The sequence below is a fragment of the Geospiza fortis genome, unplaced genomic scaffold, assembly GCF_000277835.1.
Source record: "Geospiza fortis unplaced genomic scaffold, GeoFor_1.0 scaffold120, whole genome shotgun sequence".
NCBI lineage: Eukaryota > Metazoa > Chordata > Aves > Passeriformes > Thraupidae > Geospiza > Geospiza fortis.
The window spans coordinates 7,863-24,454 of NW_005054364.1; the positions used below are offsets into that span (position 1 = coordinate 7,863).

Below are 16,592 nucleotides of genomic sequence, written 5' to 3' on the forward strand. Positions count from 1 at the left end.
AAAGGTGGAGTCAACTAGGAACAGAGCTCTATAGAAAAATCAACAACATCAAAAACAAAGTAAGGATAAAAACAGTAAATCTATTTTGTCTTTGTTCTTCCTTTATCTGTTACAAGATGAAGCAGGAGGGAATTGCTCCCTTTAGGCAGCGACAGTCTCTTTTCCCCCTGGTGCTGAAATGTACGGAGCCTTCCCACCTCTGAGCACTGCACACTTCTCTACACATGAGAAAAATCCTGTGTTTTCAAAGGTGACGAACTCCCTCAGTTCACAATGGCTCCAACATTCCAGAAAACCAAGTTTTATACTGGGCGTTTTTTTGGTTGGTTGTGGCTTTTTTTTGTGTGTGTGTGCTTTTTTGCCATCTTTTCACCGAAGAGCATTTGTTACAGGCATATCCAGAGAATCAATTAGGTTGGAAAAGATCTGAGATCATCGAGTCCAACCTATGCCCTAACACCACCTTGACAACTATTCCACGGCCCTGAGTGCCACGTCCAGTCTTTCCTTAAACACCTCCAGGGACAGCGACTCCACCAATTCCCTGGGCAGCCCCTTCCAATATCTAGTCACCCTTTCTATGAGGAAATTCCTCCTGATGTCCAACCTAAACCTCTCCTGGAGCAGCTTGACACTGTGTTCTCTCCTCCTTGTCGCTGTTTGCCTGGGAGAATAGTGGCACCTTCTTCCCTTTATTTCCCGCTAGGACGCCCCGGAATCCCAAGGCTCCAAGAGCACGGGAAGCAGACGCGCTGCCAGAAGCCGCAGAGTCGCCGCCAGGGCAGATCGGCCCTCACAGCTGGGCCCGCCCCGCGGGCGAGGCGGGAGGAGCGACAGGCCCCGGAAACCGGAAAGGGAAAAAAAATAATCCAAGTGCAACCCCGCCCTCAAAACCCTTCAATTCCCACCCAAAACCCGCCCCGCCGCCGTGGTGACGTCACGCGCTCCGCTGCTCAGTGCGACGTGTCCCTCGGCCCGCGGTGAGGGCAGCTCGGGGGGCCCGGGTGTCCCCCGGCCCGGGGAGACGGGGAATCAGGGATCGAGGATCAAGGCTGGGCAGCGGGGATTGGGATGGGCAGTTCCCGGGACTGCGGCAGGCGGGGGACCTCGGTCGGAGCGAGGGGGAAGGGGGTCGCTGGGGACGCGAGGGGGGCCGGCATCACACTGGGAGCCCCCTACCAGGGGGTCCGTATGGATTAGTGGGAGCAAATCCCGCCGGTGGAGTCCTGCGTGCGGTGGCAATGCTGGCACACGCCTACTGTGAGGATAAGGCTCGGGCACAGAGCTCTCTCTCCGTGCTCACCAACCCCCGGCAGCTTTTGGCGTGGGGATCCCCTCAAACCGGCGACTTTTGTCTATTTAGACGCCTCAGAAGCACGGCGTAGGGCGTGAGCTGAAAGCCCAGCTGTGATGGGGCTGTTTTCCACTTCTGGGATGAAAGGCACAATTTTCCGTATTTTTTTCTTTAGCAGTCAGAAACAGGCCCTCATGTTTATTTACTGAAACAGTGTCTTCATTTCCTGCAAAGTGGAAGTATCTTAGGTTGGAATGTAACATTTTAGGTTATCTTAAGCCTTTAGCAAATTTTGTAGGTAATTGTTACTAATGTAATTAAAAATGCTGGTTTTCAGTATATATGTGGAACCATCAATGCTAAATGTGTATGTCTTTGCAGGCAATCATGGATCAGGTAATGCAATTTGTGGAACCCAGCCGTCAGTTTGTGAAAGATTCCATACGACTTGTTAAGAGATGCACCAAGCCTGATAGAAAAGGTAATGCACACAATAAACCGGAACACAATCCTTATTTTGTCTTGTATCTTAGCACGCATCTTTCCATACTTCAGTTCTGTTGATTTGTTTGCTGTGGATGTTTCTCAGCTGCCAATATGAGATTTAAACTTGAGCTTTAGCTGTCAGTGTGTTTAAGGTTCTGGCTATAATAAACACACATATGTAGGTGTGTGAGTGGTACTAAAATTCACTTTAAGAGAGAGGTTAAGTAGCTGAAATTCAGTGCTCCACAGTTGTAAGTCATTGCCTGATTGGGACAGGAACAATTTTGTCGCTGGGAGTATGGAAGAGGAGGTTTTGGACTAGAGAGGCCCTGGAGAGAAGCTGTAACTAAAACCAGAATGCAGCTGGTCCTCTCAAAGTTACAGTGCTTTATTCACGTGCTCAGAGTGAAGAGGTCTGGGACTTAAGTTTGCTATTGAGATCCATAAGGAACTTCATTCCTTGTCAGATTGGCAGGTTTCTGAGGGGCTATTGACGTTCTTTGTCAACTTCATGGTTGCTGTCTTAAAGTAATCGAAAATATCCCAAGTATTCGATTTTTGTGGGGTCTTACAGTGCTGTTCTCCTGTGACAGACATAAATACAGATTTTCTGTTTTTGATGCTGTATTAAACATTACTTTCAGGGCTTGTAGGGATGTAAAGGAACCATAATGGGATAAATGTTCTATGAATTGTCATTGTGGGTATTTTTGATTCTGCTTATTTAAGAAAGATTGTGATCAGCCATTCTTTGTGGAAATCTCCATCTTCTCTCTGAAAATCTCATCTGTCTTCTAAAAAAGTGGATTTGTTTCTTAGCATCTCTGCAGACTTTGAAGTGTTTCCAGTATTAACACGGTTCTGTAAAGACAGATCTCTCCTTTGGTCTCTGCAGCGCAAATATGTGTGCCATACATGAGACATCCTAACAAATTTTTTTCTTGTTATTTTGCAGAGTTCCAGAAGATTGCCATGGCAACAGCAATAGGCTTTGCGATAATGGGATTTATTGGTTTCTTTGTCAAATTGATCCATATCCCAATCAACAATATAATTGTGTAAGTGAATATGGCCTTCAGTTTCACTAAATTTTTACCTGTTCAGTTTTAAACAGAGGACATTACTGAGCCCTATGGGACTCATGTTGTTTTAGTGTCTGCATTTCACATGTTCATATAATGTGACAAGTAATACTTGATTCAAAGGACTTTATGAACAATGTTAATGAACTTTATGTTAATTCAGCATGCTGCAAAGTATTAGAACCATAGTTCTCAAGGTTTTTTCTGAGTATTCTGCTTCAAAACTGAACGTTAGATATTTTGATTTCCAGTTCCTCAGTGTATGTTTGACCACAGAACATTTACCTCATTTGGATCTTAAATGCTCTTACTATTTCCACTTTATAGCCTGGGTATCCAAAGTGAATGGATGATGGATGGTAAGGTAAAGAAAACTGAGTGGGTATGCTGTAGGATGAGAGGGCACAGAACAAGGTTGGTCTTGTTTCATTTACTGAGTGCTAGATATGTTTGAAACATTGTTTTATGTATAACTGCATCCTGTAAAATCTCTTTTGGAATGAATACTACATCATGTAGAATTTGAACTTCAGGTTGACTGGCCCCATGGTACTGACATAGTAACAGTACCATATTCTCCAGAGCTAATGTGATCCCCTCTCCAGCACTGGAAGAGGTTAAAGACCATTCTGTGTCCACGATATGTGACTTCCTTATACCTGTAAGAGTGGTCATCTAGGCAAGGAGCGTTTGAAAATGGGACATAAGCTGTAATGGTTGTCCTAACAAGGCAGTGGTGGGAGGATAAGTAAGACTTTAGGTGGGATCACTTGATCACACTTCATTAGTTGAAACTGATTCCTTTGTTCTCTCAACAGAGGTGGCTGAATATTCATCATGAAGAAGACAGTTGTGACACCTGCTGCAGTGATTTCACAGCTTTAATTTGTTTGATATTAAACAAGCTCAGTTTGCGTTTTCAAACGTTCTTGTCATCTTATTACTTTTTTAAAGTGTATGTGATCATACCTCTCTGCAGGCTTGCTTTTTTTTTTTTTTTTTGTAATAGTAGTTGTGTGCTTTACTTGTTTTGTTACTTCTTTTAACCATAGTAGAATCATTCAAGTGGGAAGGAAGCTTGGACAATCTCTTGTCCAGTGTCCTGCTTGAAGCTGGGTCAGTGTTGCATTCTAATGAGGTTGCCTGAGGTTTTCTCCAGTCAAATATTGAAAGCTTCCATGGGGACAGCTGTATGACCCCTCTTCAGGAGCTGTTTACAAAGCAGTAAATCAGGCTTTGGAACAGCATTGTTCTAGCAAAAGCAGACTGCAAGAAAACAGCCTTTCTTTCAAGTGGTGTAAAAGTGTAAGGGAATTGCTGTCAGTCATTTCTGGAATCACCATCATTGTCACTAATTCCTTTCTGCATTTGGAGGTCATGCTACTAGGTTATAGTATGTACTTGACAGGAAAAAAATCTCATGTCAAATGAAGAAATTGCATTGCCAGTCCTTATTCTGATGGCATAATTAAAAAACCCAAACAAAATTGATTACTGAGATATACCATTTGAGGATAATTTAGTTGTCAGAGACGCTAATCCAAAATCCACAGCAAATCCACAACTTGCTCACACTGTTGGATAGGATATATACCCATTTTGGATCCTGTCCTGTACATAGAATTGTATTGGCCCCCTGCATGTTGACCTGGAAGTTTCTATTATTTTATATTATTGCATATTTTGATTTTAAGAACTAAGCCTGCCAAAAGTCTGATAGATGCAATGCTCTTCCTCCTCAGATTGAGATTAAGACATTTAATTCACTTCAAAAATCTTACTGTAAGGATTTGATATTTGCAGAAGGTACAATGGTACTTCTGTTACAGACTTTAAAAGTACTTAATGCTGGGACATCTGATACTGGTATTGCAGCAAAACTGAAGCTTCTTCAGTACACTAACTTGCTTCCTAAGTAGAAAAGTTCAATTATTATTCTTGAGAAATCTTCACCAGCACCTACATATGTTACAAACCAGGACAGAAAAATGAGATTAGTTAATCTTGGTGCTATCACCTTGCGATACAGTTATACTATGTGCAACTGGATACTGTATTTCCTTTTGGCAGTAGAGGAAAAATAGTTTAGTGTTGGAATAAAATACTTTGTAAAAGTAGCCTGAACTAACCAGATAAGCAGCAGCAGCAGTTTCTTTACATTCATTTCGGTTTGTGGTTGTACTGAGTGGCTGCTCATGCATCTTCTGATTAAGTAGATTTACCAGAATGAAGTACTCTATTACAGCAAGTAATTTTGATTCAATCTCAAGTGACTTTTATTTCAGACTTGTTTTTCATTCAATACAGAAAATCAGTGCCTGCTTACATCATGCAGCCGCTTTACTGTCTTAATTCAGTGAAATTTTGTAGTAATTTGAGTTGTGTCAGATCAGAAAAGGTAGCTGTAGCTGATCTTAGCTCTTGATAGCCATTGTCCATAGCAAAGGTTTGTCCGTCTCGATGATCACAATCCCGGAGTTGTCATAGGTGTTAGAAGTACTGACGAGTGTTCCAAACTTCAGCACCTGGTTAGCTGTGAAAAGTAAGGAAGAGACTGAGTGGTTCTCTACAACAATAAAAGGCCATCAGTGCATTTGATTTGAAAGACCACTGCTTCCACAAAGAACAAAAAAGTAGCTGAATAAATTTAACCTGGATAAACATTACCTAGTTAGAAGGCTTGTATGAGATTTTTCAATGACCTGAAGAGGCAATAAATTAATCCTCAAACTAACAGTTTGAGTTTACAGCAGGTTCTTAAAAAAGCAGTGTGTTGGATAATCCTCAAGAGTTTCACATCTGGAAATTTGTGTTTCATTAGAATCAGTTCAAGTTCTAGTGCTAGAAAAGGTATTTAATGTAAAACAAAGAGCATCTTACTGTAGTTCCGAACTTGGGATTTGCTTTAGCTCGGCAAGAAACCTATAATCTTGTAAAACATGAACAGTTCTAGAACAAGGGCCAGCAGTTAAAAGTGATATTATTTAGCAACTTTGAATTAAGGGGCTTGAATCTTTTGCATGTGAGGTAGGTGTTTGTGTACATTAGAAATAACAAATAGCAAACCGTGCAGTTTAAGTTCTGCCTTTCATTTCTTCCCTTTTTGAGATAGCATTGTTTGCATGTTGCAAACATACCAACTTCCTCAAAGGCACTCTAGAACTACTCAGTTCTGTGGTAGTCCTTGCTCATAGGAAGGTTCAGAGTAAGAACTCTCATACTATCCTTTGATTTAGCTTGTAAAACAAGCCAAATGATAGCTCTTTCCCACTGGTAGCTCAGAAAAACATTTCCAGGGAGGATACAATGACAGCTGCAGCTGGGGAGGATTGTTCTGGAAGATCAGTAAGTCTGTGTGATCTATCAGAATTACCAAATCGTGCATTGCTACCAAAGTAAAAATCCTCTGGATTTGCTATTAAGCGACCAAATGCAAAGGAAGATCTCCCTGTGGTCAAAAGGAGTGCAAAACAACTTAGTAAGCTCTATTTTGTGATTGGCACAGGAGACACATTTTCCAGTGCTGGATATCAATGCTGGCTGTAGTAAACTTGGGTGTAGTGCATTACTGCAATGCATGCACTGTCTGGCCCTTGCTGGAAGCTGCAGAACTGATCTTGCCAGGCTCTACTGCTTTAAAAGGAAGGACGTTCAGACAAAAGCCAGGATATGTAGTTCAGTGTCTCTTCTGCCAAATCTGTGCTTGCTCTACTTATTCCTGCTCCTACACTTGTTACTAGCTTGAAGTGAACTGAAGAGGAGATTTCAGCTGCTAGCTGAATTTGTTGGCATGAGAGTAACACCCGAGTTTCACTACTGCAAATGGAAGAATCCTGCCATTTCAAATTCAGGAGCTGGGAGCATAACTGCTATGCTGTGCAGAAATCCAGCAAAGAGAAAAGAAAAAAACCCCAGTACTACTGTACTATATCAATTGTGTACCTAAAATAAAGGTGCTAGATTCTGTCAGGATGCTTTTGGAGACACAACAGTACCAGGTAGGCTCCTAGACAGATGCCAGGATGGATGAGTTTTGGTGTTTGCCTTTGGAAGACACAGCAGAGGCCACAGGGGCTGTGTCTTGCCAGAAAACACAATTTTCCCAATTTACAGGTAAACAAGTCATTTAGTGCTGTGGTAACACATGGCTAGAGTTCCCTGAGTAAAAATACTCCCAAAATACTGTGTTAAGTGCTGTGGTCAAGCTATGAGTGTTTCCAGTCAGTTTTAAGCAGGAAAGAAGCTTAAATACTTTAAAACATTTGCTGACACACAAATTACCTTATTTTGCTTACTATATATTGAAACTTGAAGGGGGTGGGGAGGAAGAACTTTTTTTATGAACTGCTGTATAAACCCACTCGTTTAGTATCATTTATTGCATCTTGCTCAAGACTCAGAATAATACTTAATGTTTCACAGCTTTGCATATAAAATAATGGCTCTGCAGAAGGCAAGAATTAACAACAACATGGCAGCTTAATGAAACAAAATCTAAAGCCATATTTCTTAGCGCATAAAATCAAGTGAAAATGAGAGCCTTTTTTTCCCACTTTCAATAGAAAATTCTAGCCCACTAGATGGAGCCTTTTATCTTTATCATGTTCTGCTGGGCAAGGATCATAGTGTGAAATAGTGAAATGAAAAAAAAATGCAAAAACTGTTAAACAGTACTGCTGATTCACGTGGCTCAAATGGACCAATTCCAAGCACTTGGTTTCACAACTAGCCAACATTTCAACTAACATAATTAAAAATGCATGCTTTCCATTCAATAAATGAACAGTAATTAATGCAAAAACCTAGGTTTGAGCCGGTAAAGGAAATAAGAGGATGTGCAAACCTACTGCTGCTAGGCAAACTTCCTGCTGTGTCATGCATTCTGATAAAAGTTTACAAGGTCAAAGAAGTGGTAAGTTTTATCAGTTCACACCTGATCCATTCCCTTTTTTAAAAATGAATTTCAGTTTTATTTGTTAAGTCCTAACAAAAACTTATGTCTGGGGAAAAAAGCCCAACTTATTACAACACCTATTTTCACTATTGAGATTACCTTTCAAGATACAGATTCTGAAGAAAACCACCTTTTTATTTTCTACTATTTAGTAAATAGTCTTGCTATAATTTGGTACCAAATCTAATTTTAATAAAGGATTCCACACTGCAATTAAGAAAAAATCCAAAACTCAAAAACCCTGGAAATTCTATAATTTTCTAATTAAAAGAAATCTTATTTTGGATCACTGAAAGCTTTCTTTTTTACTAATAGCAGTCTCTTCAAAGAGTTGATTTGGATAAATCCATAAGTGATTAACTGAAATACCCCTCACCATTAGAAGTTTTGTTTTGTGCTTTGGTTCCAAGCAAACTGAGTTTACTGATAATGGATTGTCGATGAGAAAAATACCCAGCTTCTCCACTGTAGCTATACCATTTTTCCATTACTCTCCATTTACCAAGTCAAAAAGGACTCCCAATATTAAAAGCTAATACTGTTCCTGCCTTTTTATGGAGGGAGAGGAAAAAACCCCCACCAAAATCCCACCCACCCCCACAAACTCCCCACTCAACAAAATCTACCATGAGACAGTTTTTTATGGTGTGCCTTATGTTCTTACCAGTAACAAATTTCTGTCTGATGGATTGCAGCATACTACTTATTCAGATCTAAACATGGGGATGGAGAGGACTGAGTTTGATGAGGTAGTGGAGGAATGTTTCTGTAGCAGTTTTTGTTTTATTTAGATGGTGTTTCAATCTGCCAGGGTTTGAGAATGTTGGACATAATTTAAGAGATGAAAAGGGCATGCAGGTGAACTTCCCAAAGGAGCATAATCACAAAGATCATTATTTCTTATCTGTTTTGCTGACCAAATTACATGACAGAAGAGATCTCAGTAACCACAAGACTGGCAATTTCCACTATTTTATTGCTCTTACTCTGATAATTTTAAAAAAGTATAGAAATCCTAGGATGCTATATGAAAAATGTTAATCTCAGAGGTAAAATTTTGAAAATTCATGAATCTTATGGATGCAAGAACAACATTTGGAAATGTTAAGAGAATGCACCCTATAGGTAATTAAGTTACAGAAATAATCAAAAATCCAAAACCTAAAAATTTATTTTAAAATTTCATCCTCTTTATCCTTCTACCACAGTAGGGAGTTATTTTTGAGTGGCTGGTACTGAAAATCAGTTATTTTTGAGTGGCTGGTACATAAGCCTTGCTTGTAATCCTTGTGCTGCTGCCTTTCAGCCTGGAAACTGAGAAATAATGTGGCCTAGTTATAACTAGATTGGAGGTTATCATGTCAAGTGCTGCAAAAATACTCTCAACATCAGGTAATTCTTCTTAATGAATGTATTCATGATCTAGTAGACTTATAAACATAATTTCTAGGTTCCATTGTATTATTTAGGACACTTAAAGTTTAGTCCAGAAAAGAGAGCTTATCTATCTAAAAAAAAATACCAATTAAGGTTTCATTTACATCTTAGAAGCTGCATTTAAATAGTGCTTGAGGGAGGCACTTTCAAAGAAAAACTTCATCCTAAGCTTGTCGTATATGGCAAAACCAGATAATGTCAGGGTCTCACTACTGTCACCACAAATGGCTAAGGAGCAAAGACATGTTAAGCAGGTCCCACATGGACACTGTGATACTTATGCTATGCTGTCTTTTCTCAACTGTGTCTCAATTACTTCCTGAAATACATAAAGTCACACCTTGCTGGTTTCCACCACTGAAAATAGAAACAAGGAAAGGAATACAAGCAGATTGCCACCGCTGGCATGAATGTGGGGAATATTAAAATTATTAATTATTAATTAAAGGCCGTATTATAGTGAATGTAATACTCTTCCCCTCTTCCCCCTAGGCAAATGTTGCATCAAAATGATAGAAAATTAAGATCAATAAGCTGAAACACAAGCTGAAGTGAAATATTGAATCACCATTTGGTATCCTATTACAGTTTATCTGGAGAGGATTTCCCTGAAGTTCTGTTAGGAGCAAAAATCTGCATTTAAATGGAGATACATTAGTAATGCATGAGCTAGTACTTTGCAGGTCACCCTGTGTCTGCAGAACAGCAGCATTAATTTTGCTATTTAGAAATAAAAATCCCAAGTAGATTGTAGACTAATCTTCCTTTCATTCCTCCTAGGTTTACACTTGTGGTTAGGCTGACTTCACTGGAGTTAATCTTGATTTACACTGATGGATACAAAGGAGAAATTGGGTGCTTGATCTCTGTGCAGTGGGAACTGTGAAACTGGAAGTTGCAAATAACAGTAATTTACAATAAAACATGAACTATTTTCAATAGTGATACAACAGAAGTACCATAAAGGCTTGCTGAGTCTGCTGGGAGGGGCTGACTAGCCTGGTAGTCAGATTCCCTCAGGGCCAAGGGGAGCTTGGAATCAACAGAAACTGCATTGGGCATTTTGTATAACTATTGTAACTTTGGGTACCTGGTTTTGTGGCACAGAACAATGGTTTTACAATCTCAGTGCATTCATACAAGCAGACTTACGAAAGGGTTGAGAGACTATGGGAGGAAAGGGGGGCCAGCAGGCAGGGCCAGGTGGCTTTTCCACCGTTTCAGGTGCTGGCAAAGACTCTTGGCCAGGGCTCTGCAGCACAGGCTGCCTGGCCTCCCACTGGGGGGATTTTAGGAGGCTACAACAAAAGTTTAAAGGCTGTCAAAGCTTCACAATTTCATTTAAAAAATGTATTAACAGAACCATGTGTTCCACCCTGGATAGAAACCACCCATGTTGAGAGAGCCTTCAGAAATGCAAATGAATGTCAGAAGTTTTCAAATTTATTTCCAGCACACTTTTTTTTCCCCCATATTTTTTTCCAGCTTTGTCATAATGGTGGTACTGCAAAAATAGTCAGTCTTCCTGTCACATCACCTGCTTGGTGGCAATTTAAAATGATTAGCTGATAAAAATGATGCTAAGAAAGACTGCTTTCTACACTAAGGTCTCTGCTGCTACTACTACTTCACCAAGATCAACAAGAATCATTAACTGTATGGAGTTTCTACAGCTATTAGTAGGATTTTAGCACTACCAGCAAGATGTGCTTCTGTGTTTGTTCAAAATCACATTAGCATCTTAATTAAAGGGGCCTGAATAGTTAAACAAGGAAACTCTACATACTGTTTTCAGTAGTGCCTTTCTGGTCTAGATGTTATGATAAAGTTGTAACAGGAGTGATCTAGCAAAACCATAAAGTAAGTCAGAGAAATAGCTGTCTGGAAGACTGTTTCACTAAGCTAAAGGCAAAACCAGGCTATGAAGTAATTTTTAGAATTGAGTCTAGCCAGTAAGAAGTAGAGTGTTTACTTAATTTTTGATGCTTTCCACTAAGTTTGTATGTTTTTCAAACTGCTAACAACTCTGAGGTGCTGTACAGGTGACAGGTACTATTAATAATAGTGTTAGAGCACTGAAGAAACAGCTGCAGAAATAAAATGTAGCTTCAGTTTGACAGTTGCTGCTGTAGAGATTTTGCATATAAGCTAGACAAAATAACTTGCTGCTATTTTGGTCTGTCTCTACTTCATGTTGTGAGATAAAGAACACTATTCTCATGAGAAAAAGGGCAAGAGTAACACTGACATGCTTCAGCTAATGAATTGTCTTACTGCTAACTTGTCCATAAGACACCTCATAGCACACATCATCCTATTACATTGTCATCTTTAGAGGCATTACTTGGTCACACAAAGCTGAGGATGGCAATCTGGTGCAACACTGAAACCTGAGATTAGCTCAAAACAATGGTGTTCTGTCACAGCATTTAGGTCTGAAGCTCTGGTTTGACATGACAGCAAAGAACCTAAAAATACTTGCTATTTTGAAAGCTGCTACACTGTCAAGTTGATATGATGCATGTAGAAGTGAAATCTACTGAATTTGTTAGAGAAAGATATCCAAATGATCCTAGCAATTGACCACAGACAGTGCTGCAGAAAGGAGTGAAATTCCCCCTACATTTCTCGACTAGGTTGTTGGATACAGGGAGGAGAGATGGGAAGAGGAAGGAGAGGGAATCTTCCTCACCCAAATCTCAGGTCTAGGTGACTACACCCATGTACTCAGGCTTTGAACAACATAGCACCAGAAAAGTGTTTCAGCACAACCAGATCCAGGACTGACCAAGATCAACAATTCACCTCTAGCTGCAGTGATTTTCCAGCACTTCATATACAAATTTTAAAAAAAAACACTCTCTCACAAACCTCTATAATCCTTGAACAGGTTTTAAAGTGTGATATTAGTTATGAACAGAACACAATGTTAATTATTTTTCTCTTCTATTCTTTGGACTCCTACTAAATCCTGTCACATTTAGATTACTATATTTGCAAGAAGAAGCAGTAAAAGAGGATTTTAAAACACATTCATAATACAAGTTTTTCAGCTTCTGTATGCATACCATTTTTCCCATCATTTGCAAAAATGTGCAGACACAATAATTATTTCTGTATCAATCAAACTCGGCCTGTAGGTGAAATATTGGTATATGGATATTTGCTCAATAAATACGTATATATGTTGGGTGAAATGGGGATCTCATTCAATCACTTCATGGAGGAGAACAGCAGCAATGACAGAAATATTTCACAACAGTCTTGGCCAAGTGGTTATATCGCCTACCACTGTGTAGGATGAGTCCCCAACAGCAAGTCTCCCAAGAATTTAGCACTTCTCTGCTTTCTGCGATGGGGATATGATTTTCCTAAGGGAATTGATCTAAAGCCAGTTCCTAGCCAGCCCTGAAAAACAAATCTAAGCAGGCTGTCTTCTTATTGCTGCTGCCAGCACTAGCTCAGCACCATATCCAGAGTCCTGTTCTGCTGCACACATTGCTCCATCACTGGGCTTCAATGCCAAAATTAAATTAAATATGATTTGACAAAGCTCTGTAAAGTCTCAGTCCTTAACTCCAACATGCAAAGTTACAATGGCAAAGATCAAAGTAGACCTTCTGAACTCTGGGAGGGTGTATTGGGTTTGCATGGCCAGATTTTGGTAGCAGGAGGCTACAGGGGTGACTTCTCTGTGAGAAGCTGCTGGAAGCTTCCTCCACTTCCAACAGGGCCAACCCCGGCCAGCTCCAGAACAGATGCACTGCTGGCCAAGGCTGAACCATCCAGAAATTATGGTAACATCTCTGTAACAACAGATTTGAGACAGGTTAAAAAAAAGTTATTGCACACAGATATAAGTGTCGTCAGAGAGGAACGAGAATGTGTGAGAGGAACAACTTCAAAGACAACAAGGTCAGTGAAGAATGAGAGGCAGAAGGTACCTCAGGTGCCATGTCTGAGATTCCTGTGCAGGCTGTGGTGCGGACCGTGGTGAGGCAGCTGTAACCCTGCAAACCATGGAGGTCCATGGATATACAGAGATCCATCTGCAGCCTGTGGATGAGTCCCAGGCTGGAGCAGGTAGATGATCAAAACAGGCTGTGAAGCTGGGGTAAGCCCATGATGGAACACGCTCCTGGCAGGGATCTGTGGGCCCATGGAGAGGGGAGCCCACGCTGGAGCAGGTTTCCTGATAAGGCTTGTGACCCTCTGGGGCACCCATGCTGGAGCAGCATGTCCCTGAAGGACTGCAACCTGTGGACAGGCACCCAGGCTAGGGCAGTTTGTGAAGAACTTTAGCCTGTGGGATGGACTCCTAGAGAAGTTTGCAGAGGATTGTCTCAGTGGGAAGGACTCCATGCTGGAGCAGGAGAAGGGCTCCTCTACCTCAGCAGTGGCTGAAACAACTTGTGATGAACCAACCATAACCACCATTCCCTGTCTCCCTGTGCTGCTAGTGGGGATGAGTAGAGCTCAAGAAGGAGGGAGGGGTGGGGAGAAAACAGTGGTTTTGCAATTTATTTTTCAAAATCCTGCTCTGATTTTTTTAGTAATAAACTAAATTAATATCCTCAAGTTCAGTCTGTTTTGCTCATGACAGTAATCAGTGAGTGTTATCTCCTGGTCCTTATAAATGAAGCTTTCACTACATTTTCTCTCCCCTGTCCATTTTTGGATGGGAGTCATAGAAAGGCTTTAGTGGGCACCTGGCATCCAGCCAGGGTCAACCCACCACAAAGGGGTCCAACACATTGCACATTTAAACCGTTCCCCTGCCAAGTCCAGCTCCCACCAGAATTGACCTCATTCACAGCTGCTCCATTCAGACTCCTGGGTGTCCCCCAGGAGCCCTACGCCCTCTTGACCACCAAGAGTTACTCAGTCAAGCTGGCAGACCAGAGAGACTATTGAACTGTGCCAGAATGGTGGATCTGGTGCTCAGAGAGCTTCTCTGACCACGGGGAAGCAAACAGCTGCCTTCACCTCTGAGCAATGGTCAAGGTGCAAAAAAAGATACATGCCCTGCCACAGTGAATCCCAGGACAGCTGTTTGCATTATGGCTTGCTCAGGGCAAGGGCATTGCCAGGCTTGAAAGCAAGCTGCAGCCCCTCTGAGCTGCTAGCACAAATAACAAACTTCAACCAAATTAAATCCCTGACAAACAATTTTATTATGCAAGCTTTAACAGCGAATGGCACAATTTCCTAGCAGAGTTTTATGTAAATATGGTATTATATTTACACAAAAAATGAAGAGAACAAACTGGAATATTCATCCTTATCCATAAAAGGCACCTCTAATAAAGCAGCTGTGCTTTTGTCTAAAATATTTCTCTGGAAGGGGGTAATTATTATTAAAAAAAACCCACACTGATGTGCTCCTGACAGCTCACAAGGTACATGTTCATCTACTTGCTCTGCCTGACAGCTGATCTATTCCAGGCACATATAACTAACTAATAAAGAATATTATACTTCTGATAGAAAAGTAATTCCATTTATCTTTACCCTTCCTAGCAGCACTGCTTTCTTTCAGTGTTGGGGAGTGATGCTGTATGAGGTTTCTAAAATGTGGTTATTTTCACCCCTACTATTGTTGTATAGTATATTCTAAGTATATATCTAAGTATAATTCTAAGTATATTCTATACTTAGAATTTTAGATTGCTCTGCTTTCTTGAGAAAAAACAATTCTACACAGATAGCATCACCCTGAGGATGAAGCAAAAGCAATTATTTCTGTTTCAAAATGTCCCCCTAGATCTGCATGTGAACAACTAAGCTTTTTGATTTTTCATTTTATTACTTTGCCTTTCTGTTAACAAATAATTAATATGATTACTAACACCCTATGTACGTCTAATGTCTATACAATTTCAATTACAAAGCCATTACTGCTGCTTATTAATTCTATTCCATTTATCTTCAAACTAGCATCTTAAACTTACAACATTTGTTGACATTCATGGAACTTCAGTTCATTCAAACTTGCTCACTGGAGTCCAGCACCATTTATGTTTGCAAACCTTGAGACAGAACATGAGATTCAACAGGAGACTGCAAGCTACACTGTTTATAGTTCAGAGGCACTCAATTGGATTAGATAGCTCTCCGTGTCCTCCAAAAAATAAAGGATTGCTTTTGAAACAGTGCTGCCCATTGCATCTTTCAATCTCCCTTCTAAGCTTTAAAGTCAGCTTTTCAGAAAAAAAAAATCCAACAAAAATGTAACTTATGACACAGCACAGCCTGTTTTAGCTAGTATTACCCACTTCATCCACTTCACCCACCATTAGAGCCCTTTGCTTCAGGAAGGCCATGGGAAGGGTATCTGCCATGTAAATGAATTAGTAAGTCATTGCATATGGCTCATTTAATGTTCCTGGCTGTTTGCTTTTACAGTGGCTTTTTTCGTGCATGCAAAGTTAAAATTTGTTATTGATGCTGCTGAATACAAACAGCATAATATATAATATAATGTTTGTCCCAAAATGAAAAAAAGAGACTTGTCATTAGAGACAAGTCCTAAGTCATTGACTGTCAAAAACTTCATTCAAGTGGAAAACTTGCTACTGAGAATCCGTTAGCTGGCTGTGCACTCTTGAAAAAATCTGATTGATTTCCAGTAATGATTTCCAATATGAACAGCGCTCTTCATATTGGTGTGCTTCCTCCTCCTGACCTGAAAAGCCTTTTTAGTCCTGCCCCCACCCTCATCTCCCCTCTGCAAACGGGCTCAGCTACTCATCCCCTTCATTCAGAGACATGCCATGCACTTCCAGGCCCCCTGCAAGGATTCAGTGGCTTGGGGGATCTTTCCTTTGGCTTCTTCTTCTCTAGAGAGGAGTGCCTCAGCAGGGCTGCAGCAAGCTTTCTGCCCAGGCTGACAGGAAGGAAAGGCTTCTGCATTAATCACACAGCGCCGTGTCAGGCACTGCCCAGGCCAGGTGGTGTAAGCCCTTGGACCCAAAATGCAGAGGCCGAATGCACCTCTAAATTAATGCAGTGCTACGTGGTGCAGTCAAAGACATTAAAGTTTTAAGAGTGCAATTGATTATATGTAGCTCAACTTTCAAACACACTGGTCAAGATGGATTGCAACAGTCAAGCCATGGCACAGTGATGCATGTCAGCAGGCTCTCAGTTTTACTGTACAGAGGACTTGACATTGGCTTTTAACTTACCAATAAACTACCCTAGCACACTGCAAGAAGTGGGAAGGAAAAGGAACTACAAATCCAACAGTCACATGTAAAATAAAAGACTACACCAACTACACTACAGCTTGTCTGCTGCCAACAGCACTTGGTGTTAAAAGAACATGATGGCTGCAATC

The 16,592-nt window shown here is 40.7% G+C and overlaps 2 protein-coding genes across 3 annotated transcripts in view; one reads left to right on the forward strand and one right to left on the reverse strand.

The window, feature by feature from the left end:
* The first annotated feature begins 841 nt into the window (after window positions 1-841).
* SEC61G (SEC61 translocon gamma subunit) lies at window positions 842-3,786 on the forward strand. 2 transcript variants are annotated; one of them, XM_005424149.3, is made up of 4 exons: window positions 842-980; window positions 1,676-1,775; window positions 2,736-2,838; window positions 3,681-3,786. In XM_005424149.3, exons 2-4 carry the CDS (start codon window positions 1,682-1,684, stop codon window positions 3,688-3,690), a joined length of 207 nt encoding a protein of 68 aa, XP_005424206.1. In that variant the 5' UTR covers window positions 842-980; window positions 1,676-1,681; the 3' UTR covers window positions 3,691-3,786. The 2 variants fall into 2 exon arrangements, with proteins under 2 accessions (XP_005424206.1, XP_005424205.1); XM_005424148.2 differs by lacking the exon at window positions 842-980 and having other exon boundaries at window positions 1,658-1,775.
* A 1,325-nt stretch (window positions 3,787-5,111) lies between these two features.
* The window catches only part of TPK1 (thiamin pyrophosphokinase 1), a 190,160-nt gene continuing 178,679 nt past the window's right edge, over window positions 5,112-16,592 (reverse strand). Inside the window, exon 9 of the mRNA XM_014308281.2 lies at window positions 5,112-5,395. Coding sequence (XP_014163756.1) covers window positions 5,277-5,395 — 119 coding nt within the window. The 3' untranslated portion in view covers window positions 5,112-5,276. The remainder of the gene's footprint in view (window positions 5,396-16,592) is intronic.